Here is a 27354-nt window from a genome sequence, read left to right as displayed (position 1 = left end):
AGGTCCAATCACCTCAAAAATTTGTTTAAAAAACCATGGGGGAAGAACGTCATGGGCCAGAAGGTTTGAGCTGGTCTACAATATATTGTAAATCAGGCAGCGTTACAGGTTCATATTGACAAATTGGGTGTTGGTGTAAAATTAAGGTATAGAAAAATCATATGAAGAAAATGAAGAAGAAGGATAGGGGATATTTGACCTAATACCTAGGGATGCACCGAAATGAAAATTCTTGGCCGAAACCGAAAACCGAAAAAGAGGAAACCAAGGCCGAAAACCGAAACACCGAATTAAATTATGCCAATTATTAGTACCATTGCATTTATGGTTATGACTGTTTACTAACTTTACTAAAATCAAGGCATTGTAATTGCATAAATTAATATTAAAGTTTCAAAGAATAAATCAATTACAAATTATGCCAATATTTATTTAGCACATTGCAACAATGCACAGTATAAAATAAAATTCTAACTAAAATGTTTAACTTGACCCCACTCATTTGTGCATTAAATAATAATGTACAGGCCTACAGAAAGATTTTAAAATTAAATGTTCTCTCATAAAAACAAAGTACATTTAGGTCTAGTGCATTTTAAATTTTTCTCTGTAGGACTACTACAAGAAAGTGCATTCAGAACAAGTGCAACTGCTTAAAGATAAAACTATTTTCTCTGTAGGCCTTCAACATAATAGTGTATCAAAGCAAAGACTGCCATAGCCCATATGTTAACTGTAGAATAGGGGTGTAACGGTACACAAAACTGACGGTTCGGTACAGCAGTTTTACAAAATGACTTTTTATTTATTTGTATTGGTTTACTGGAAAAAAAAGTATCTGTCCTTAAATGAATTAAATTATAACTAAAAGTGTATTGAAGATATTGCTGTAAACTAGGCTATATAGGGAGCCCTTACTTGCACATTAATATTAAAGGTTAACAACAGAGCCCAAACTATTAGCCTAAATTCAGTTGCTATTTATTTTTAGGTCTAATAATCAACACTCAAATAACATAGTACGCAAACATGCAAACTTCACATAAGGCAGTTTTTGCAATAACTAATAATCTAATAATTGTTTTTTCTCCAATTCGTTGTTGAAATATAATCATTTATACACAGTGTCTGTCATTTTCATGACAGGTTTATTTAAACATACAGGAAATAATCAAGATATCATTAACAGGTTAAGTAGAATATAATGAATATAACGGCTAATATAGGTCATATATTTAGTGAAAGAGTTGATTTACTCTAGTGAATAAAATTCTGTGGACACTGAATGACTGCCTGAGGTAAATGTGATGCTAAAGTTGCATGACATTGTTTAGGCTAGTTTACAAGCAGTTATATTGACGTCTTTTCGCTGTTGAAACACTGATTGAGCGATTACACCACATATGATACGTGACAGTAAGTATTAATGTATCCTCAACATACCTTAGATGTTCATTCATGTTTATTCTTAAGGAAGAGATGATCGATCGCGCTCACAGATGATCGCGTTCACGCGCGCGCGCGCCGCGGCTTGAACTGTGATGTGATCAGTGATGCCACATTAAAGAGCGTCAAAACGGCATTTATCGTTTGAATTTCGTGATACATGTTGATCGATGTTTGTGTGGGAACTCACAGTGAAGTCTGTTCCTCTTCTCATCGAGAACATGAGCTCTGGCTGTCAGTGCTTGTACATGGAGCTGACGTGGGTGTTTCTCAAATATACTGCTTCAGACAAGCACGTGCAGGTCGCGGTTTCTGTTTGCGTCATCACAACATTTCGGCCGTGTTGTTTCAGTGATAAAAGTATTTCGGCCGAAAACCGAAAATGCACTTTTGGGCCATTTTCGGCCGAAAATTTTCGGTGGCCGAATATTCGGTGCATCCCTACTAATACCCCTTATCATGTCCATAAAAAAATTAAGAAATTTGTCACACATATCCAGAGATTCGCAGGGAAAAGTTTTCACCTCATACTGTTCACCTCATACTGAAAAGTTCACCTTATACTGATTGTCTTACTGATATTAACTTTTTATTATGTTATTTTGTTTAATAAATATTTTGTTTGGAAACGTTCCGCTGTGTCGTCTCCCTTTATGTTGCACCGTTGAGCCGGGTGTAACAAAAGTAATTTTTAAAGTACTTTTAAAGTAATAACTGTGATCTCTTGCATTTCGACACATTATTATAAATGTTGTTTTACTGTGCTATTTTCTGTTTTCTTTTCAATTGTTTATATTATTTACATTGTACTTTGTAGTAACTTTGGAGTTACTGTGTAGCCTGTGTAGTCAAGCGGTTGTTAAAGGGTTAGTTCACCCAAATAGTTTTTGTGAGAATAGTTTTTGTGCGCAAAAAAAACCTAAATAACGACTTATATAGTGATGACCGATTTCAAAACACTGCATCATGAAGCTTCAAAGCGTTATGAATCAGTGAGTCGAATCATGACACCGCTGAATCGACTCACTGATTCATAACGCTTCGAAGCTTCATGATGCAGTGTTTTGAAATCGGTCATCACTATATAAGTCGTTATTTAGGGTTTTTTTGCGCACAAAAACTATTATTGTCGCTTCATAAAGTTATTGTAGAACCACTGTAGTGAGATGGACTTTGTAACAACGTCTTTAGTACCTTTTATGGGTCTAGAGAGTGTAAAGTGCATTGTGCCAATGGAGGCCTTTATGAGCCATCGGATTTCAACTAAAATGTCTTAATTTGTGTTCCGAAGATGAACGGAGTTCTTACCGGTGTCAAACGACATGAGGGTAAGTAATTAATGACAGAATTTTCATTTTTGGGTGAACTAACCCTTTAAGAAAAGTGCTAAGGTGAATTTTTGTGCCATCTAGTGGTTTGAAGGAAAATAAAGTAAAATGTAACGTTCACCCCTGTGTGCCTCTTTGCCCCATTACCCTATGTGTTTTGTCCATCATTAAAACGGCCGCATCGGAATCATCGCATTACGTTTTAATCAACTAGTAGGCTATAAAGTCTTTAAATTTTTTCAGCTTTACTATAGTTACAGCACAAACTAAAAATGAATGAACATCAGAAGGTATGTTAAAAGACAGTGGCAGCTCATGGATTTTTTGGTACTGTTCTTCAATATATAATGTATGTTTTAGTAAATCTGTTACGTTTTTATGACAGTCACCATTTAAATCTTTATATTTCAGAAAATGAATTGAAGTACAAACAATTATTTAATTATAAATAACGTTATAACTGTATTATTATAAAAAACATCCTTGTGTGTAATTTAAGTGTTTGTATACAATCAGTTAAATTTAACCTTAAATATTATAATAATGTATCAGCCAACTCCCGTAGTTTACAGCATTAGAATCTAATCAAATCGAATGTAATCATAAGCTTGTGAATCAAAATAGAATCAAATCATGAAATTTTTGTAAATACCCAACCCTCATTAGTACTATAGCAGAATTTTTTTATATAAAAATAGATTTTTAGATTATTTAAATATTCCACAACTGTGTAATTTTCTGTCAACTAAAATCATGATAAATGCTTATTATAATATGTGAAAAAGTAAAATATAATATGTATAAAAACAAGAGTTTAGCTAGCTTAGCTAACTATTTTAAACAGGGCTCTTTTTTACATGTAAAATAATTTGTGTACATTAAAACCTGCATAGAAAAGCATTCATTCATTCCATACCTGCAGATCTCCAGGGAAGAGACATCTCAGAGGAGCTACAAAAGAAAGAAAGAAAAAAGAGCTTATTTATGTTACTGTCACATAAAATCACTGCCCAAAAAATGTTGAATGAAGAATTGGATTTTTCGATGGAAGAAAGTAATTCATACAGATTTAAAACAACACAAGGGTTGAGTAAATGATGACAATTAACAACATAACAAAACAACATATTAATAATTGAGCAGTACATATAGACCAACATAACGTTCTAAAAACACAGTGGGCTCAATTTGAGTATGTTTCACGTGTGTGAACAACAGTTCACTCCACCCTGGCATATGCATGTGTAAATCCACCAAAGTACAGGGAGCAGTGCAGGTCAAATGTAATAATACTCCCAGGATAACAGGGACAGTTAGGTCTGCTCATAGGGCTGTGTATTATGTATATACGTATATTGACATCCTTACCAATATGAGTATCGATACAGCTGTTTCTGTATTGATTCTGCAGCATGTGCACAGACTAGTGGACACTGTGGAAAAGCCTTTGCTACCGTGACATACAGTTGTTTAAAATTGAATAGGTCAACATGCCAACTGATTTTATTCTTATTGGATTGTCAAACTGTATTTGAGAAAACAGTCATTTTGCAGAATTACTCAATCTATAAATTTACAAAATCAGCGAATCAACACACCATTTATTGTTGTAAATTCTGCTTAATATTTTCCCCCAAATAAACTATATTTTAAAATAAACTATAGTTCATTACTACTGTCCATTACATACATTTAATAGGCCGCTGTGCCAATCTAATAATATTATTTATCAACATGGTGGTGGGTTCCAAATTGACAAAAAACAGTTGAGTTTTATCGTTTTATCGGGTTGAGTAAATGATGACAATTAACAACATAACAAAACAACATATTAATAATTGAGCAGTACATATAGACCAACATAACGTTCTAAAAACACAGTGGGCTCAATTTGAGTATGTTTCACGTGTGTGAACAACAGTTCACTCCACCCTGGCATATGCATGTGTAAATCCACCAAAGAACAGGGAGCAGTGCAGGTCAAATGTAATAATACTCCCAGGATAACAGGGACAGTTAGGTCTGCTCATAGGGCTGTGTATTATGTATATACGTATATTGACATCCTTACCAATATGAGTATCGATACAGCTGTTTCTGTATTGATTCTGCAGCATGTGCACAGACTAGTGGACACTGTGGAAAAGCCTTTGCTACCGTGACATACAGTTGTTTAAAATTGAATAGGTCAACATGCCAACTGATTTTATTCTTATTGGATTGTCAAACTGTATTTGAGAAAACAGTCATTTTGCAGAATTACTCAATCTATAAATTTACAAAATCAGCGAATCAACACACCATTTATTGTTGTAAATTCTGCTTAATATTTTCCCCCAAATAAACTATATTTTAAAATAAACTATAGTTCATTACTACTGTCCATTACATACATTTAATAGGCCGCTGTGCCAATCTAATAATATTATTTATCAACATGGTGGTGGGTTCCAAATTGACAAAAAACAGTTGAGTTTTATCGTTTTCAATCCATTAAGCCGATCTCTGGATCTGGCGGTAGAACTTTTAGCACAGCTTAGCATAGATCATTGAATCTGATTAGACCTGTAGCAAGTCGCTCAAAAATGAACAAAGACTTTCGATATTTTTCCTATTTAAAACTTGACTCTTCTGTGGTTACATCGTGTACTAAGACTGACGGAAAATGAAAAGTTGTGATTTTCTAGGCCGATATGGCTAGGAACTATACTGCGTAATAATCAAGAAACTTTGCTGTCGTACCATGGGTGCAGCAGGTGCAATGATATCACGCAGTGCCTGAAAATAGGCCAACTTGCCTATTTTAATATGCCTTTATAACTGAGGGGATTATAATCAGAGGATGGTTACGTTTAAAATAAAAATGCTTAAATGTAATATATTTTTCTCCTGGTCCTTATTTTAAATAGGTCATAAAAAACATCAATAATTATCAATATCGACTGAAATTAAACACTTATATCATTATACAGGTTTCTGCCATATTGCCCAGCCCTAATTGGAACACCTGAATTCAATGATTTGTAGGGGTGTCCCAATATGACCCTATGCTGTTGTCCAGGGACATATTTTCCCTTTTCTGACTACTAAATGTAAAGTAAATGCAAAATATCAGTGTCAGTAGGGTGATGCCGCAAACTTGTGAGTGTATTTGTGTACCAGCCACTAGCAGCGCCTGGAGATTCCGTTTTCAGTCTGCATCGTTCCAGCTGATTGGCCACAATCTGTCGTTCCACCTCCAATTCCCATGTCAAACGCTCAAACTGCCGCTCCTAAAAACAATACACACACTCAGTCTTTGTCTCTGTTGAAACACAGCATAATTGAGATGAATGAGGTAAAAATAAAAAAAGCAGTAAACACACACTGCAGCAGTGTACAGTACGAACCCATTTAAGGGTAAAAATGTAATTGATGTTCAACAAATAAAAAAACAGATTTAATACAGATGAACAAATGATAAAGCTTGGTGCTGCTGAATATTCAACCCCTTTCCCCAAAAACACTTATTGTTAACGATATGATTACAGATCATAACCTTGATATGCTGTGTTTGACGGAAACATGGATAAAACCTGACAATTACATTACTTTAAATTAGTCCACCCCCCAAGATTAATGTTATAAACACGAGACGTGTCTGAAAAGCAAAGGGGGAGGGGTTGCTGTAATTTATAATAATATCTTCAGTATTACTCAGAAGTCTAGTTTCAAATATAATTCTTTTGAAGTTTTGGTGCTTTTTGTAACGTTTTGTAGAGTAAATGATAAATCTTGTTTGACATTTGTGCTGGCTACTGTATACAGGCCACAAGGGCACCATACAGACTTAAGAATTTGCTGATTTTCTATCAGAGTTAGTACTGGCTTCAGATAAAGTCCTAATTGTTTTTTATTTTAATATCCATGTAGACAATGAAAAAGACGCATTGGGATTAGCATTTGAGACATTCTAAACTCTATTAGAGTTAGGCAACACGTGTCAGGACCCACTCATTGTCATAATCATACTTTAGACCTAATATTGTCACATGGAATATATGTTGATGCCATTGAAATTCTGCAGCAGAGCGATGACATCTCAGATCATTATCTAGTATTGTGTTTACTTAATTTAGCCAAGGCTGCAAAGCCATCCCCTCGTTTAACAAATGGCAGGACTATCGCACTGCCACTAAAGATTGCTTTGTAAATAATCTTCCTCATCAGTTCCATCTCCTCAGCATCCCAGATAGCCTAGAAGAACTCAATATTGCAACAGAAATTATTCACTATCTTTTCCAGCACTTTAGACACAGTTGCTCCTCTGCGCTTAAAGATTAAAGTAAATAGTCCAATGCCGTGATACAACGAGCACACTCGGGCCCTTAAAACAGCAGCCAGAAAAATGGAGCACAACTGGAAGAAAACAAGCACACTCTGGCCATTAAAACAGCAGCCAGAAAAAAGGAGCGCAGCTGGAAGAAAACAAAACTGGAGGTTTTTCGCATTTCGCAAAATTCCACTCATTTACTGCTATGGGAGAAAAATAATTGTCTAAACTCGTTAAAAAACCTAAATCAACAACATGTATGCTCGACCGGACTAAGCTACTAAAAGAGATGCTTCCAGAGGTCATAGATTCGGTTCTCTGTCCTGCAACACAATGCAAAGGTAATGCACTGCTCTGAAATTTGACTGCTAGGCCCTGTCAGCATTTTTTAAACAGGCCCTGTATACTGCATTTCAGTGGGTCTTTGCCTGTAGCAAATGTACAGTAATTTGGATAATAAAACATGCAACCATGTTCGTGGGGTAAGAGGCTCACCAGCACGGAGCAAAAAGGTCCCCCAGTATTGATACAAATATTTTAGCTAAAGTAATTAATTATTATAATTTATAACAATATTGCGATGCATTTTAAAAACTATTATATTTCACAGCTCTAAGGTACAACTATTTAGTCATTACAGTGCATTATTTAGCTACTATCAGGTACAGTCCATGTTAGGGCTGGACGATAAAATGATAACGAGAATTATCACAATATAATTTTCCTAGATAAAACGATATCAAGATGTTTGATATAATGTGTATGTGCCAAAAGCATAATGAAACAGCTCTACTCATTTGAACCGCACCAGGCGGACCATGTATCCGCTCGGCTCAAACTTCAAACAGCATCGCAGCATGAGCTTAATAGATTTTTATCACACTTCCTACTTCTGGTAAGGGAAGCAATGCATCGCTACTTCCGGTGTAGTGACAAATTGGTGGTGGTTGAGGAGAGTCCCCCCTTCCATGTAAAACGCTTTGACTGCCTAGAAAAGCGCAATATAAATTAAACCAAATATTATTATTATAAAACATTAAAGGAGTAATGGAGTACAATTACAGTATTTTTGTGATTAAGCTATATAATTTGTGCATTTATTCCAAATGTATTTAGGCTAAAGTTTTTCATATAAATAGCCTACCATAGAAACCATAATGTTACATTTTACCATGGTATTGAGGTGCTATATGTGTAGTTTTAACTGGTTATCATGAACTAAATGTATGCTACTACGGAATACCAATGGTTAATTTTAAAGGTCCCATGGCATGAAATTTTCATTTTATGAGGTATTTCAACATTAATACGAGTTCCCCTAGCCTGAATATTGTCCCCAAGTGGATAGAAATGTTGATCGGTGTAAACCCGAGTTCTGGCTGTCTTTCTCTGCCTTTGAGAAAATGACAGGCCAGACTAGCCAATCCTGAAGTCTCCTGGTTTGACGTCCAAGCAGGAACGGTTACCTCCCTTTCCTCCACCCAGAGAATCTGGCACGCCCAAGCAAGCGCTATATTTGTCCTGCAGAGATCATGGCTTGTGAACGAGTGAATGCTGGCAGTTTCTCAGTGTTTGGATGTACAAATGAAAACAGAAGTCTTTTTTCAGTTCCTTCTGATCTGTGATCAGTGATTTCTTATGTGTAGCTAATTATTTATTATTCGTGCACACACTGCGGCCTCTCTCTCTCCCGACACAACGGTGTTTTCGTGTTTTCTATCTTGTGAGTCAGTGTTTTTGTACGTCCTCGTCGCGTCTATCTGTTCTACAATGTGCATACAGTCATGAGTTTCTGCTCAACATCGGCAGACTCACATCTCTTTAGAGATAAACCTCACACACGCCGAAGCTGGGGCTGCACTGACCGGTCGGCCTTCAACATCCCCGACCCCTGCATACTGCATCTGGCCCACAGCGGAGGCGCCTTACGCGGCGCGAGATTAAGCAGACGGGGGGGGGAAGCGTGAGGGTATCCGGCTAGGCTAGCCAGCTATCCCCACAATAAACTGGATTACATTCAATTACTGCTGTTGTGTCTTTGTTTGCGCTGTGTACTCAATGTGCGTACAAATATAAAATTTTAAATAATGCTATAATCAACACTTACTAACTCGTTCATCTCGCTGTAATGGTGCATTGCATGTGTTACAAAGTTGGTAGAATAATGATGAAGACGGACTCGGCGTGACTGGGACTTGTGTTTATTCAGAACTCTCAGATACAAACACAATAAACTCGCACTGACAGACAGCGCTCTCACAACTCAGTAGTTACTATAAATAACTTTGTTAGCAATCGCTCCGTCTCCGTGATGTCCGGTTCGCGAACGAATCATTCTTTTGAATCGGTTCTTTTTAGTGAACCGAACCAGTTCACCAAATCGGACTGAATCGTTCTAAACGGTTCGCGTCTCGAGTCAGCGCTGATCCATAATTTACTAAAGTTACTAACTTTCTGACATGAGTGACAGCCCCTCCGACAAGAAATAAACTAATAACCTGAAGTATATTCTAGTAACAACAGTTCACTGAACTGAGACATGCTGAGAACTGATGAGAAGTGAACTCAGGTCCATCCGTCTCTCTGGCAGCAGCTCGTGCGTCGTAGACCTCGTTAAACCACGCCCCCTCCGCTCATTTCAAATGCAAAGATGTCAGCCAATCACAACAGTGGCCGTTTTTACTGAAGTCTCACAGCAGACACGCCTCTTGAAACAGGGCATTCAGCCACAGGGAAAACAGCAGTATAGAAAAAATGCCTTTTATTTCTAAATTATGACATTTTATGATGTAAAAATCATACTAAAAATATAAGTACACCTCAGGAAACATTATAAAATAATAGAAAAATGCCATGCCATGGGACCTTTAAAAATATACTTGAAATTCAAGTAGCATGCTTATAATACATTTGTATCCCAAACATTCTTATCTGAAGTGCATGAGAAATATATTGAATTGCATTTTAATATATTTCTAAAAAGTATACTAGAAGTACTTTGGTAATAAATATATACTTAATTATACTTTTAAGAAATATGCTAAACACAAGCGTACTTTTAATATATTTCTAAAAAGTATACTAGAAGTACTTTGGTAATAAATATATGCTTAATTATACTTTTAAGAAATATGCTAAACACAAGCGTACTTTTAATATATTTCTAAAAAGTATACTAGAAATACTTTGGTAATAAATATATACTTAATTATACTTTTAAGAAATATGCTAAACACAAGCGTACTTTTAATATATTTCTAAAAAGTATACTAGAAATACTTTGGTAATAAATATATACTTAATTATACTTTTAAGAAATATGCTAAACACAAGCGTACTTTTAATATATTTCTAAAAAGTATACTAGAAATACTTTGGTAATAAATATATGCTTAATTATACTTTTAAGAAATATGCTAAACACAAGCTTCCTTTTAATATATTTCTAAAAAGTATACTAGAAATACTTTGGTAATAAATATATGCTTAATTATACTTTTAAGAAACATATCTTTAGTGTATTTATATATACAATATATTTATGCAATATATAATACATACACTCTAAAAAATGCTGTGTTAAAAATAACCCAAGTTGGGTTGAAAATGGACTAACCCAGCAATTGGGTTGTATATAATGCAAAATATATATCATATATTTATGCATTTATCCTTTTAATATTTTCAAAAGATATTTAAAAAAACATTTAACATTTAAAATGTACCAAATTATAATGTATTATAAACATTTACAAACTATTATTAAGCATTTCAATATGCATACTTATTCATATCATAGATTCAAATGTTGTTCATTACATGATCCGTTTGTAATAGGCTACTACTGAAATTCCCATAAGGATTTCAACATCATATTATTTGAAATGCATCATAAACATGATCCATATAGAGAACCGTGATCATAAATCTTTAATAAAAAATCCCTGTTTTTACTTGTGTTTAAATTCAAACCACATGCACACATGTTTTTTGTGAAATATTAATTAATTAGTTTTTCCCTTCAGATCAGCTGCTATAGAAGAGTGCAGAGACAAGCAAAGAAGAGAGAAGTAAGTATGATTTAATCTCGTATCACCTCTGTTGTACAGATTTTGAACCATGCCTAATGGAGGGTGATTCGGTCAGTCTTGATAGGAAAATTATCAAAACTGGCTCCAAATGGCTAATTTCTGTGCTTCATTCATGTAAAAATCTGTCTGTTATTTAATTGTTTTTGTTTTTCGGTAAAGCCCCAGGTCACTTGTCATAGTCGTCCTGGCATGCCGTTTTGCACTACTTCTAATTTCCTTAAATATCTGCAACAGAGGTGAAGAGGGCATGTTATCATGACCACAATAGACACATTAATTGGAAATATAGGTTAAAATAAACCACAATAAAGTGGTGCAGGGGTAATACTGATGTGTTTTATGTTGTAGAATAAAACGTGAAAGTGTCTTGAGCTTGTGTTCACCACAGACCTTATTTCAGCCATTTAAACAAAATCGCATTCAAAAAACACATTGACTTCAGTACGAGAGAACCAGAAGTGCCAAATGCTAACTCGCTTACGTGTTTTGGCCTACAAAGTGATGTAAATGGTATTTGGACTGCATTTTTATATGTTGAAATTCCTGAACCTGGTATATAACCTGAAATACACAGGTTGCATTATTGCTTCAAATAACAATATCAGTGAGTGATGAATCTCTGCTCACTGTAAGTGGTGTTGTTGGTCTTCTTCTAATCTTATGTTCATTGTAACTCATAGAGTGCTGTATAGTGACGACAGACAAGAGTATACAAATGGACAAGCTTGATGAAGATATAGTCAAAGATTTGAAAGGTAAACTGAGAAGTCACGAAATTGTAATGCATATCTATGTAAATTATATATTAAATATTATATTCAACCATGGATGCAAAACTGTTAATCATTGATTCATTTTATATAAATATTTTTTTCGCTTTCACAGATCCCGTGATAAAGAAGTCTTCAAACATTACGGTGTCTGAATCACAAGCCCTCAGTTGCAGAAAATGCAAGTCGTACTCCGAAGTGACCGTCCACTTGAAGATGATGTGGCATTTAAACTCTTCTGTTTCTTTGTTTGGTTCAGTCTTTTGCAGGCTTGTTTGTTAAATTAAAAAAAAAGTCCCAGGTGAAAAAGACACAATTAAATGAATTAAAAATGTACTTGTATGTTTTAGTACAATTCAAATATAATATAAACATACTACTTGAATTTAAACTGCATTTCTAATACATTTAATAGTATGTCTTTTTCACTGGGGCTTTGTTTCTGACTTTTATTCAATGTCATATTCATAGTGTGCTTTTCAGTGATATAGGTATAACTTAAATGTTCTACAAGTGGATGAAAATAGCTCTGCCATAGCATTTCACTGATCTTTCATTTATGTATTTGTCAAGAGATTATGCATGCTGCTGTACTTTTTTTAATGTACTCAAGGAATTTATTTTGTAATGTATATAATGATATAGTACATTAAAGTGTTCTAGATTTCAAAGTGTGTACGTGTCTTAACATTTATATTTAATAATTTTGCACCTTTTTATACCATTTTGAATACTGAAAAAAAACAGTTTTATAATATACTAGTAGTGTAATACTAATGCATTTCTAATGTACTAAAAATGCTATTAAAATGTTCTTGAAGTGCATTAAAATTCATTATTAAAAATATATTTTAAATTAATTTTAAAGAAATACATTTAAATTGCACTAAATGTACTTAAAGTTGTTCCATTTTAGCACAATTTAATATATTAAAATATATTGAAAATAGCTTAAAATTGATCTTAAGCATATCTTAAAATGCACTTAATATACTTACAGTTGTTTCAAAATAATACTTTATATGCAAATAATCTACTATGCATTTAGTATAGTATAATTTAAATATAATAAATATGTAAAAAAAAAAAGCACAATTTAAATATGTTTCTTTTTCACCTGGGAACTGAATCATTCGCTCACCCAATTAGTTAAAAATGCAAATTGATTCACAAACCAAACACCACTGTGTTGCTAGGAGATGCAATTAGGAGATTCAGATATAGCTGCAGACCAGAGACCTCCAAAAAGGGGTGGAGTGTCTACATGCGCTTCTGCTTAATGTCGTTGACTTACATTTCAAAATGAAAGTTTGTATATTAAAATTTTAACATGTGTCTGATGCTAAACCATATAGAATACATATAGAACAATATAGAAATAAACGTATGTGAAATCAGTTCTTACCTGTTCTTTGACAGAATTCAGGATGTTTGTTGCTGTGCTGTCCGACCCCATGATGTGAAGTGCTGCAACTGCACCTTCCTGCGTGCATGGGCTTGCCTTCGGAGATTGCATTCCTCCTGTCAACACACAACACATGCCTGTGATTTCCACATTCGCACAGGGAAATTGCTTTATACCACACAAAAACTCTTAGTTATAAAGGTGCTTATACACCAAACACAAATATTCGGTGCAAATGCAATTTAATCAATGGAATCTTTATGGAGATGTTTACACTAGAGTGAACATTTATTCCTCAACAAATCCAAGTGTTTGTTTTTTGGTACAGTGCGGAAGAGTCGTGAATTTAGAAGCGTAGAGAATTTTTTTGACAGTCCCTATTGTGTGCTCTGTGTTCCAAGATCAGTCTGAAACCATTCCATCGCAAACTGTAAACATATTTTAAAAGTCAAAAATGCCAATGCAAAGTTCAAATCATCCACCATATATTAAAGTGCCCCTATTATGCAATTTTTTATGCTATTGTCTACAACAACAGGTTTACATGTATAAAAGTTCCAAAGTTTCATTTTCTCATAATATATATTGCACGTCACCACAATGTTCAATGATCCTCAAACGAATCGATGGATGAATCAGTCTCTCAAAATCTCTCCTTTCCACGAGCCTAGTCTGCGCTAATTTATCAGATGGCCCAGTCTGTTGTGATTGGTCTACTGCGTACAGCGCGTATTTTGGAAACAAACATCCATTACCATAACTGAACTCCAGCTCCGCCAGGAGGCTTCCTTAAGCTCAGTGATTATACACACTGTAAAGACAGTAACGATTACGTGTGCATGTGTGTTTCTAATTTATTGCGGTGCACATGCAGGAATTGTATCAGTAACAGCGCATACGTTAGCCCAGCACTAACATGAATGACTGGTGTAACATTAAAGGTGTCATAAACTGGCTTTTTTTATTTTTTTATACTGTTGTCTGAGGTCAATTTTTGACGTTCGCAAGGTTTTTACATTCAAAAACATCATAATGAATAAGTAATAGGCTATTTTCAGGGGCAATGAACAACAACAAAACAGTACAATGACAAACTCACTTAAATAGGCACTTTTACATTACCTGTTGAGACCAAATATTCCGCCATCTTCTTGTCATTCTGTTCCTCACTCTCGTGATGAATGAAATCTGACTCATGCTGCTGCTCTGTGCTGCTTTAGCAGACACGTTCAGTTTTTATTTGTAGTGTCTGTTTTCTAACTTAACCAAATTATTGTTTTACTATAAAAAATTCAAAACGACGGTGGGGGGGCGGTGCCGTGTGTTAACACGTTATTTCCCCTTTACATTGTTCATTACGGTACAAGGTGCCTCTACACTGTTGAATATGGAACGGTGTGCCTGAGGTTTGAGATGGTGTGAGATGGTGGTGTGAGATGGTGGTGTGAGATGGTGGTGTGAGATGGTGGTCGAGTGGGTTAAACCATGGAACTAATACGCAGAAGGTTGCTGGTTCGATCCCAGCGGTCACCACCAGTGTGTCCTTGGGCAAGGCACTTTACTCCATGTTGCTCCAGGGGGATTGTCCCTGTAATAAGTGCACTGTCGCTTTGGATAAAAGCGTCTGCCAAATGTATAAATGTAAATGTTTGGCGCATGTCCAGAGAGGTGCTCTGCGTGTAGGTGACGGTGATGGTAGTTGTGTTGAACTTTGCCATGCACTGAATAAAAAGTATAGAAAGTTGTGGGAACTATAAAGTCGTGTTTATTGTATTTAACATGGTAGCAGAGGATAGTTGAAAGATGGCAGCTAGTTATAAAGTTCCGCCGAAGTTTGATGAAGCCAGGCCATGCGAGTGTTGGAAGAATGATGTCAATATCTGGTTTGAGATGGTGGTGTGAGATGGTGGTCCAGTGGGTTAAACCATGGAACTAATACGCAGAAGGTTGCTGGTTCGATCCCAGCGGTCACCACCAGTGTGTCCTTGGGCAAGGCACTTTACTCCATGTTGCTCCAGGGGGATTGTCCCTGTAATAAGTGCACTGTCGCTTTGGATAAAAGCGTCTGCCAAATGTATAAATGTAAATGTTTGGCGCATGTCCAGAGTGGTGCTCTGCGTGTAGGTGACGGTGATGGTAGTTGTGTTGAACTTTGCCATGCACTGAATAAAAAGTATAGAAAGTTGTGGGAACTATAAAGTCGTGTTTATTGTATTTAACATGGTAGCAGAGGATAGTTGAAAGATGGCAGCTAGTTATAAAGTTCCGCCGAAGTTTGATGAAGCCAGGCCATGCGAGTGTTGAAAGAATGATGTCAATATCTGGACGCGGGTTACCGATCTTGATAAAAAGAAGCAAGCCCTTGCTGTAGCCTTGGGGCTTGAAGGGAGAGCCCGTGAAACGGCGATGGAAATACCTGCAGAAGATTTGGACAGTGATAACGGCATGACAACGTTGATGGCAAAGCTGGACGGCGTGTTCCTTAAAGGTCCCATGGCATGAAATTTTCATTTTATGAGGTTTTTCAACATTAATATGAGTTCCCCTAGCCTGAATACTGTCCCCAAGTGGATAGAAATGTTGATCGGTGTAAACCCGAGTTCTGGCTGTCTTTCTCTGCCTTTGAGAAAATGACAGGCCAGACTAGCCAATCCTGAAGTCTCCTGGTTTGACGTCCAAGCAGGAACGGTTACCTCCCTTTCCTCCGCCCAGAGAATCTGGCACGCCCATGCAAACGCTCGAGAGATCATTCCTTGTGAACGAGTGAATGCAGGCAGTTTCTCAGTGTTTGGATGTACAAATGAAAACAGAAGTCTTTTTTCAGTTCCTTTTGATCTGTGATCAGTAATTTCTGATGTGTAGCTAATTATTTATTATTCGTGCACACAATGCGGCTTCTCTCTCTTCAGACAGAACGGTGTTTTCGTGTTTTCTATCTTGTGAGTCAGTGTTTTTGTACGTCCTCGTCGCGTCTATCGGTTCTAAAATGTGCATACAGTCATGAGTTTCTGCTCAACATCGGCCTCACACACGCCGAAGCTCTGGCTGCACTGGCCGTTGGCCTTCAACATCCCCGACCCCCAGTACTGCATCTGGCCCACAGCGGAGGCACCAAACGCGGCGTGAGATTAAGCAGAAGGGGGGTAAGCGTGAGCATATTCGGGCTAGCCAGCCTAGCCCCACAATAAACTGGATTACATTCGATTACTGCTGTTGTGTCTTTGTTTGCGCTGTGTACTCAACGCGCGTCACTGACGCTTTTATTTTATTTTAAAAATAATGCTATTATCAACACTTACTTTTAACTCGTTCATCTCGACAGCTGTAATGGTACTTTGCATGTGTTACAAAGTTGGTAATAATGATGAAGACGGACTCGGTGTGACTGGGACTCGTGTTTATTCAGAACTCTCAGATACAAACACAATAAACTCGCGCTGACTGACAGCGCTCTCACAACTCAGTAACTTAGTTACTATAAATAACTTTGTTAGCAATCGCTGATCTCCGTCTCTGGTACGTTAGTGATGTCCGGTTCGCGAACGATCTTTCTTTTGAACCGGTTCTTTTTAGTGAACCGAATCAGTTCACTAAATCGGACTGAATCGTTCTAAACGGTTCGCGTCTCCAGTCAGCGCTGATCCATAATTTACTAAAGTTACTAACTTTCTGACATGAGTGACAGTCCCTCCGACTAGAAATAGACTAATAACCTGAAGTATATGCTGTAACTACAACAGTTCAGACATGCTGAGAACTGATGTGAAGTGAACTCAGGTCCATCCGTCTCTCTGGCAACAGCTCGTGCCTGCTCGTGCCTCATAGACCAAGTTAAACCACGCCCCCTCCGCTCATTTAAAATACAAAGATGTCAGCCAATCACAACAGTGGGCGTTTTTACTGAAGTCTCACAGTAGACACGCCTCTTGAAGCAGGGCATTCAGCCACAGGGCAAACAGCAATATTGAAAAAATGCCTTTTATTTCTAAATTATGACATTTTATGATGTAAAAGTCATACTAACAATATAAGTACACCTCAGGAAACATTATAAAATAATAGAAAAATGCCATGCCATGGGACCTTTAAAGAGGAAAAAGTTTGCGCGTATGAAGCCTATTCATTTTTTGATGGCATAACTAAGAAAAGTTCAGTTTCCATAGAGGACTACATAATTGACTCCGAACAGCGATACAACCGGATGAAAAAGTATAGTATGATGCTGTACTGGCGTTTAAACTATTAGACATGGCCTGTCTCGACGATAAAAGCAGACAGCTAGCATTGACGGCATGGACTGAGTTGACGTTCTCCTCCATGAAGTCTGCTCTAAAAAGGATTTTCGGGGCTTCAAATCGACAGGCTTGTCGAGCGAAATACAAGTGAACCAGGACGTGGCGTTTTTCACAGAACAAAGACCACAAGGCAGGGGAAAACGGAGCACAACTATCCAAAGTGGACAACTAAAGCAGCCATTACCCGAGACTAATCCACTGGATAAGTTCGGTAAGAGATCCAGATGTGCTATTTGCCAGTGTACATTTCATTGGGCCAAAGACTGTCCCCACAAAAAACGGAACAAGTAAGAGTAACTGAAGATGCAAATATAGAGGAATGTAACATAACATTGTTTACAAAGGCCGCCATCTCAGATGCAGAGATATTTATGACTGAATCATTGGGATCAGCTATTATTGACACTGCTTGTACCCGTACTGTGTGTGGGGAGAAATGGCTGGAAAGCTATATTGAAGACCTCACCCAGGATCAAGTGAACCAGTTGATGCAAACAGAAACTCCCAGTTGCAGACCATTTCGATTCGGTGATGGGAATTTGGTATATTCCACAAAAAATTTGAAACTGCCAGCTAAAATAGGACTGAAGAAATGCCAAATTGAGACTGAAGTTGTCAAGGTTGACATTCCACTTCTGCTGAGTAAAACATCCCTGAAGAAGGCAGGGACCATTTTGGACATGGAAAAGGACAGTGCAGTGATGTTCAAACAATCCATTCCTCTTGAATTTACAAGTTCTGGACATTACTGTGTCGATATCAGAGACAAAAAAACTAAAAAAGGTAAAACTGAAGAGGAAGTCCTAACAGTGACAGAAGATATGTCTCCAGATGAGAAACGCAAAGTCCTTCTGAAGCTCCACAAACAGTTTGGTCACGCGTCGGCAGACAGGCTACAGAGACTCATTCACAGTTCAGGAAACTACGACAAAGAATGCTTTACCATTTTACAACAAATAGTATCCGACTGTGAAAAATGCCAGAAGTACAAAAAGACAAAGCCAAAGCCTGCTGTGGGGCTGCCCTTAGCTTCACAATATAATGAGACAGTTAGGGATGAAACGATTACCGGTTTCACGATAAACCACGATAAAATTTAGTGACGGTTAGTAATATCGTATACAATTTTATTATCATTAAAACCGCGTGTGATTATCACGGTTGTGAAAACTCGCGGTAAATCCTGTGTAGTCAGCGTCAGTCAGGCGCAGCACCACTGTTTTTTGAATAAGAAATGGCAGAAGGCAGTGACAGCACTTCTGGGGATTGTTCAGCCTCTAAAAGGACCAAATCTGAGGTGTGGTCATATTTTGGCTTTTACAAAAGTCCTGTGAGAAACTTAATCTAAGATGGTCACCCTGTCTGCAGAACATGCAAGAAAGTCACTGTAATAGGGGAAACACTTCAAAACTACGAACGGCAAGTGGACTTTGACCTCAATACCAAAACTACATCTGGGAAATAATAACGTGAAGCGAACGAACAAATTTAGTCAAGACTAACATTTAAGGGATAATAATCAGGGCTTGACATTAACAACCGCCATTTGCGGGTGTAAGTTAACGTTATTTCGGCTGCACACTAGTCACTCTGGCTGTTGAACTTATAATAGTCTTCTCAAAAGCCATCTGTTATAATCGCGTTGCGCATTATAACCACTCACACGTGTTTCTATTGAGTTTATGAATGCAATGTCTCATAATCAGAGGCGTTCAGATTAGCCGGAGTTTCATTCAGAGCGCGCGCCGCTCTTACTCGCTGAAATCTACACTAAAAGCAGAGATAAACGTGCGATGTATGCAGGAGATTCATTCATCATATAGTGGTTGTACTGTTTTTGTTCTATTTCAGCAGCGAAAATGGTTTTAAAAACACAGCAGAAGCACAGCGCATCTGATATGACTGGCATAACGCTGGTGAATTTAGGGACCGTCTCTAAAGTTACATACAACATTGGTAACGTTACACGTTTCAAACTTCAGCATTTGAAAAGAATGACAGTCATAAAACTGACTGTAAAGTGATCATTTAGGTGTCAGGTATGATGCACACATTTTGATATTTAATAAAATAAACTGTCAAATCATATGGAAATATGGATATGCATTATTTCACTTGGATACTGTTTGGGCTCTAACACAAAATATGCTAGATTTAAATGCATCATTGCTGAACACTGTAAATATATTCTCAAGCAATATTCTCATCAGAGATAATATTAGAGATTATATTTACGACAAATTATTATTATTTATGCGTTATGCGTTGCTATTGACGACGGCCATTAAGGAAGGAAATCCCACAGAATCTAGCTTAAAAAAGTGCATAGAGCTGCTTGATTTATTTGTTGTTTGTTGATTTTCAAATATAAAACTTGTTGAAATGTTTTAAGTGTGTGCATCAGTTCTTTTTGAACACTTTCATCTCGTTTGAACAAAACCGTGATAATATTGATAACCGTGATAATTTGGGTCACTATAATCGTGATGTTAAATTTCCATACCGTTTCATCCCTAGAGACAGTGGCAGTGGATCTGCACGAGTTGGAGCCAGGTCTGTGGTATCTCCACATTATCGACCACTTCACGCGTGTCAGCGCTGGAAACATTGTTAAAGGTCCCATGGCATGGCATTTTTCTATTATTTTATAATGTTTCCTGAGGTGTACTTATATTTTTAGTATGATTTTTACATCATAAAATGTCATAATTTAGAAATAAAAGGCATTTTTTCTATACTGCTGTTTTCCCTGTGGCTGAATGCCCTGTTTCAAGAGGCGTGTCTGCTGTGAGACTTCAGTAAAAACGGCCACTGTTGTGATTGGCTGACATCTTTGCATTTGAAATGAGCGGAGGGGGCATGGTTTAACGAGGTCTACGACGCACGAGCTGCTGCCAGAGAGACGGATGGGCCTGAGTTCACTTCTCATCAGTTCTCAGCATGTCTCAGTTCAGTGAACTGTTGTTACTAGAATATACTTCAGGTTATTAGTTTATTTCTAGTCGGAGGGGCTGTCACTCATGTCAGAAAGTTAGTAACTTTAGTAAATTATGGATCAGCGCTGACTCGAGACGCGAACCGTTTAGAACGATTCAGTCCGATTTGGTGAACTGGTTCGGTTCACTAAAAAGAACCGATTCAAAAGAATGATTCGTTCGCGAACCGGACATCACGGAGACGGAGCGATTGCTAACAAAGTTATTTATAGTAACTACTGAGTTGTGAGAGCGCTGTCTGTCAGTGCGAGTTTATTGTGTTTGTATCTGAGAGTTCTGAATAAACACGAGTCCCAGTCACGCCGAGTCCGTCTTCATCATTATTCTACCAACTTTGTAACACATGCAATGTACCATTACAGCGAGATGAACGAGTTAGTAAGTGTTGATTATAGCATTATTTAAAATTTTATATTTGTACGCACATTGAGTACACAGCGCAAACAAAGACACAACAGCAGTAATTGAATGTAATCCAGTTTATTGTGGGGATAGCTGGCTAGCCTAGCCGGATACCCTCACGCTTACCCCCCCCGTCTGCTTAATCTCGCGCCGCGTAAGGCGCCTCCGCTGTGGGCCAGATGCAGTACTGGGGGTCGGGGATGTTGAAGGCCGACCGGTCAGTGCAGCCCCAGCTTCGGCGTGTGTGAGGTTTATCTCTAAAGAGATGTGAGTCTGCCGATGTTGAGCAGAAACTCATGACTGTATGCACATTGTAGAACAGATAGACGCGACGAGGACGTACAAAAACACTGACTCACAAGATAGAAAACACAAAAACACCGTTCTGTCGGGAGAGAGAGAAGCCGCAGGGTGTGCACGAATAATAAATAATTAGCTACACATAAGAAATTACTGATCACAGATCAGAAGGAACTGAAAAAAGACTTCTGTTTTCATTTGTACATCCAAACACTGAGAAACTGCCAGCATTCACTCGTTCACAAGCCATGATCTCTCCAGGACAAATATAGCGCTTGCTTGGGCGTGCCAGATTCTCTGGGTGGAGGAAAGGGAGGTAACCGTTCCTGCTTGGACGTCAAACCAGGAGACTTCAGGATTGGCTAGTCTGGCCTGTCATTTTCTCAAAGGCAGAGAAAGACAGCCAGAACTCGGGTTTACACCGATCAACATTTCTATCCACTTGGGGACAATATTCAGGCTAGGGGAACTCATATTAATGTTGAAATACCTCATAAAATGAAAATTTCATGCCATGGGACCTTTAAGGGGGGCGTTTTCCCCCCACTCTACCCTAAGTGTTGATTTAAGAGGATAAATGGATCAAACATGTGTTGTTAACTCACTCAGTCCGCTTGGTCGTTACTTTAAAAAACAAAAACTTTAATTTAACAATCAAAAAATGCTTTAAACATTTTTCTAAATTAACTTAATAAAGAAACAAAACGAAATATAACTACTTTGACATTAAAAACAAAACTGAACTATTTTAATGGCTGCAACGATGTGTAATAGGGAGGAATGTTTACTCAAAAAAAAAAAGGTTCTATATGGCACTAAAATAAAAAACAAATTAAATAAATAAATAAATAAACACGTCACTTTACTTTATTTGTTTCATTTGCGCCGTTGCGAGCAGCATCTGCCTGCCTCAGCTTGTCAAAAATGCATTTTTACTGTGGTGGTGGTGATAGTAGGCTAAATGTTTAAACCAACATTGTGATGCTTGAAGTGTTTTATATCTATGGATTTTATTATAAGTAAGACAAGTCCAGTGTTGATTTGAGAGGCTAAATTGATCAAACATGCAGTTAACTCACTGTCAGCCGCTGGCCGCTTGGTCATTACTTTAAAAAAACTAAAACTTTAATTTAACAAACCAAAAAATGCTTTAAACATTTTTCTAAATTAACTTAATAAAGAAACTAAACGAAATATTACAACTTTGACACTAAAAACAAAACTACAAAACTGAACTATTTTAATGGCTGCAACGATGTGTAGGCCTAATAGGGAGGATACAATTTTTTTTTTTTTTAAATTAAAAAATCACGGGACTCGGGCCGATAGTTTTGGTAAGCTGTCGGACACGGCCGGGCTAGGGCCTAGATTTGAGGCCCGTGCAGGGCTCTAAGACTAACTACAATTAAAAAACTGAACGTGCCACTTCAGCACATCAGCAGCAGCAGTCAGATTATATTCTTCACGAGAGCGAGGAGCTAAATTACAAGATGATCGCGGAATATTTGGTTTCAAAGCGATGTAAAAGCGCCTATTTAAGGGAGTTTGTCATTGTACTGTTTTGTTGCTATGTTTTTCATTAAGAAAAATAGCAAATGAACCCACAATTCAAGCAACCCGCCCCTGAATTGGCAAACCGAAAGTAAACGCGGCGCAGGGCTGCATGCGTTCAGCCGCTCAGTGCAAAAGCACAGCAATGATGGAAACGGTGAGGGGAAATGTTTTCACCATCACATCCCTAACGTATAAAAAGGATAATACATTTTGATTATATTATTCTATCAGAGGTGTCAAGTAACGAAGTACAAATACTTTGTTACCTTACTTAAGTAGAAATTTTGGGTATCTATACTTTACTGGAGTAATTATTTTTCAGCCTACTTTTTACTTCTACTCCTTACATTTTCAAGCAATTATCTGTACTTTCTACTCCTTACATTTTAATAATAGCCTCGTTACTCCTATTCTATTTCGGCATGTTTTCATTCCGGCTTGTCGTCAAAAAAAAACACTATCCAGATAAATCTCGCCATCTGGATAGAGTGAATTTGATTGTGGTTGGATGAGAAGGATGAACACAAACCATTCCGACATCCTATTGGGTTGTACGCGATCAATCACGCCTGCACCTGCACAAATCACACACCATGTTCCCAGATAGGGCGGGTTCTCGCCGACGAGCACGCACTTTTAGCCAATCAGCGATCAGCAGGCAGACGAGCTCATTCATGACTTTGGCCGGGTTTTTAGCGCAATAACTCGTAGCTGTATATTCCAGTGATCGCTATGTCAGTGGCATAAATGCACAGTAAGTTGTATCTACAGTAAAGAGTGGGAGAGTGACTCAACTCTCAAACGTGAATTACACCTGTGACTCGAAGACTCTATAACCGTGACTCCTGTCCATCGTCACACTTATACTCAATGGGATGTCCATCGACATCTGCAACCCCGACAGCTGCTGAAAGAGGTTTAAATCAACGATTAATCAGTTTTGACTGTGCTAAGTGCATGTGCCATGTAGAGCCCGACCGATAAAGGATTTTTAAGGCCGATACCGATACAAATATTTGGTCACTTAAAAATCCGATATTCCGATATATCAGCCGATATATATAAAAAATAAAAAAATAAAATAACAGAAACGCGTAAAAAAACACAAACAGATTTCCCTTATACATCAGTTATTTGTAGTTATTCATGATCCCTCAGCCTCTCTAAAATAATATGATAATGCAGTTTAAAAATAAACTTGTTTGTTTTATTGTTACAACAGAACAGAGGAACATAAAATATATTAAAGTTCTGATAAATAAAATGTATAAAAATACAAACTTAAGATATGAAACTTAAAGTCGTTTGGACGAAAACACAATAGGCTAACAAAAACAAAAAATCAAAGTTACCAGTATTAATAGATGTGGTAAGCTTTATAAATATAACTTTTAGCAAGACTGGAAAAAAAAATATTCAGTTAAGTTCTAGAAGTTCTGATAAATAACAACAACAGCAAAACATAAACTATATACAGTATAAATATGAGCCACCTTATAATTACAATGTCAACTTGCTTATCCCTTTACATGCACTTTTAATTCTATCCATCACGCTACCACAAACCATTTTCAATCATCATTTGCTGCCTGCCTTCTAAAATCTACTAACGTTACTGATGATGACTCGTGTAATCCATTATTTGACTCGTTAATGCGGCGTCTGAACGAAGTCACGCACTTTCGTTCACTCTTCACGAGCCTAACTTACGATTTACAATGCAGAGACTGGAACTACAAATATGCTAGTTATAAATACAGTAATCATTACTTTATTTAGGCAGAATAAGTTTGTTGTGATTTCCAAGGCGCATTAATGTTAGCGGTCTCCCACTGATAGCCATGGCATTAGCTAGCTTTGTGCTTAGCGTCTATGATAAGTTATAATTTAGAAATATGTATACTTTTTCAAAATAACGGACAGGGGAGAGATGATACGTCTCATGATGTCAAACTGTCAGACTATTAAAGAAATACATTTTATTCAGTCACATTGTCCGAGGTAAAATAAGTCAGTCAACTGTAACCTAGCGTAATTACAGCTCTCTTGGCTTACATGTAACAGCAAAACTGGACTTGGCAGTTACAAATTGTGTCATGTTATTTGAGTTAAGAGAACTGATGGGGATGTTCTTTTAACTGTTATTCAATTCAAGCAATGTATGTCTCGTTGCCAACTTACATGCACTTCAAGGATGATCTGTGTTGTGAATGCAGCGCTCAGAGCGCTGAAGCTCAGCATGACTCTGCTGGATCAGCTGGTGGTGTTGCCAGCCGGCACGTTGTAGAGCGCCCTCTGGTGGACAAACTATGAAACGCCAACACTCAATGTGTTTGAGAGGTGTTTCGTCCGGTTTTTTTATTTTTAAAAAAATATTCATTTATCGGCCATCATAAATGCCGATACCGATAGTTTGGAAAAAGCCTAATATCGGCCGATAATATCGGCCCGCCGATATATCGGTCGGGCTCTAGTGCCATGTACTTCACGAAAGACATACTGTAGTTTTGTCAAAGCAAAGTGCAACACAAAGGTAAGCGCATTGTTGTTATTTATTTGTTGACGGATTATTGTACAGTATCAATGAATTACGCATTTTGGCAGTGGTGTGTGCATTAACGTGTGAAATGCCTGTTTATTACATTGCTTTTTCCAATCTCTATAGTGGGCACTTTTTGCACAACTAGCTGTTGACATTGAAAATGATGCATGTGTTTTTCTGAGGGATTGCGGTTTTGACAGTTTCTACCTGGACATATAGTCATATTTGATCCGTTTTACTGATAATTATTATTTTTTTTATCATCAATGTTATGTTTTAAGGAGATAAAATGGTAACTTACTTATCAACCTTGATTGGTATGGTAATAAAATATCACATTATTTGGGCAGTTAAATTTTGGGGTTTTTTTCTTGGAGTGACTAGTTGCCTATAAGTATTGTAAAGGTGCAAAAAAATCAAAATTCAGAGGCATGCTATCGATAACCATTTTTTGAATATAAATGTACATTTGGTGTGTTTTTGGGCTGGAAATCGTCGACCAAATCTGGCAACTCTGATCACACATTCAAATAATGGTTATTGATAACATGCCTCTGAATTTTGACTTTTTGCACCTTTACAATATTTATAGACAATTAGTCATCAAATCTTCCGCTCCATGAAACACGTTAATGCTCAGTAGTACACATATGGTTCATTAATGTATTTGCATTGTCCTAAAATGCGATCATTTTCAATGGTAATATATGCGGCTGAAACGGGTAGCCTAGTGCATCTAAAAATTTTCAACATGAACTTTTTGGAGGAGGTGGGGTATGCAATGTGGCGCGGCCTAATCTTCTGTCCTTAAAGGGATACTTCACCCAAAAATGAAAATTCTGTCATCATTTACTCACCCTTAAGTTGTTCCAACCGGCATGAGTTTCTTTGTTCTGAAGATATTTTGAAGAATGTTTGTAACCAAGCAGATAGAGCAACCATTGACTGCCATAACATTTTCCCCTATATGGCAGTCAATGGTTGCATATAATCTGCTTGGTTACAAACATTCTTCAAAATATCTTCAGAACAAAGAAACTCACACCGGTTGGAACAACTTGAGGGTGAGAAAACGATGACAGAATTTACATTTTTTGGTGAACTACCCCTTTAATGGAATTTTTTTCCCTTACATTACTTTTACTTTTATACTTTAAGTAGTTTTGAAACCAATACTTTTACACTTTTACTTGAGTAAAAAGCTTGAGTTGATACTTCTACTTCTACAGAAGTCTTTTTAAACCCTAGTATCTATACCTCTACCTGAGTAATGAATGCGAATACTTTTGACACCTCTGTATTCTATTTTCCACAATGTCAAACGAACACAGTTTAACCCAAAATGCAAGCTCAGACATGGCTTCTGCCTTATAAGCTCGTGCAGTTGTGCGCTCTGGTGCCGGGAACACTAAAATGAAGCAAATATATTAATCAAGTATAACAAGGCTATTAAAAATGGCTTGGCTATAAGATAATTGAAAAAAAGTATTGTATTTTATATTGATTTTATAGTGTAAACATATGCAAGTGCGAATGAGAGCCGTTTTAAGCGGGATGCCAGGTGTTCGCGAAAACAACAACAACAACGAATATTCAAATCACAAATTTGAAAATCTAATACCAACCCATCGAACGAATATTCGAATATTCTGGTCCAGCCCTAGGGTATACAAGCACTGAACCCCAAGAGTAAGAGCTTTTTGTCACAGGAAATTGTTTTAGGTTTAGCAAGCCTGTATGAATTTGATCTTGAGGCTCTCAAACATGAGCTGCATCAGGCAAGGAAGGTTGTTCAGAGAAAAGCACAGTGTGGGAATGACCTGTCCAGTGTTGTGGAGTTTACCCCTTTTTTCGAACCTTACAAAGAAGTGTTTCATCAGCTTTTCCACTTATGTCGAATAGCTGTAGCCTTG

At 37.2% G+C, this 27354-nt stretch overlaps 1 protein-coding gene across 3 annotated transcripts in view; it reads right to left on the bottom strand.

Moving 5' to 3' along the window:
• Positions 1-27354, bottom strand: part of LOC307128900 (plakophilin-4-like) — a 132762-nt gene that overhangs the window by 92251 nt on the left and 13157 nt on the right. For all 3 annotated transcript variants that reach the window (XR_013816825.1, XM_079820933.1, XM_079820934.1), the window contains 3 exons: positions 13353-13468; positions 5934-6046; positions 3691-3725 (listed from right to left, as the gene is read on the bottom strand). Coding sequence is in view for 2 of the 3 variants with exons in the window: in XM_079820933.1 (XP_079677059.1) it covers positions 3691-3725; positions 5934-6046; positions 13353-13463 (259 nt within the window). In the remaining variant the exon portion in view is untranslated. The remainder of the gene's footprint in view (positions 1-3690; positions 3726-5933; positions 6047-13352; positions 13469-27354) is intronic.

The sequence above is a fragment of the Gobio gobio genome (genome assembly GCF_949357685.1).
Source record: "Gobio gobio genome assembly, chromosome: 7".
Taxonomy (NCBI): Eukaryota; Metazoa; Chordata; class Actinopteri; order Cypriniformes; family Gobionidae; genus Gobio; species Gobio gobio.
The sequence above is the reverse complement of the archived record's forward strand: the minus strand, read 5'-3'. Positions and strand labels throughout refer to the sequence as shown.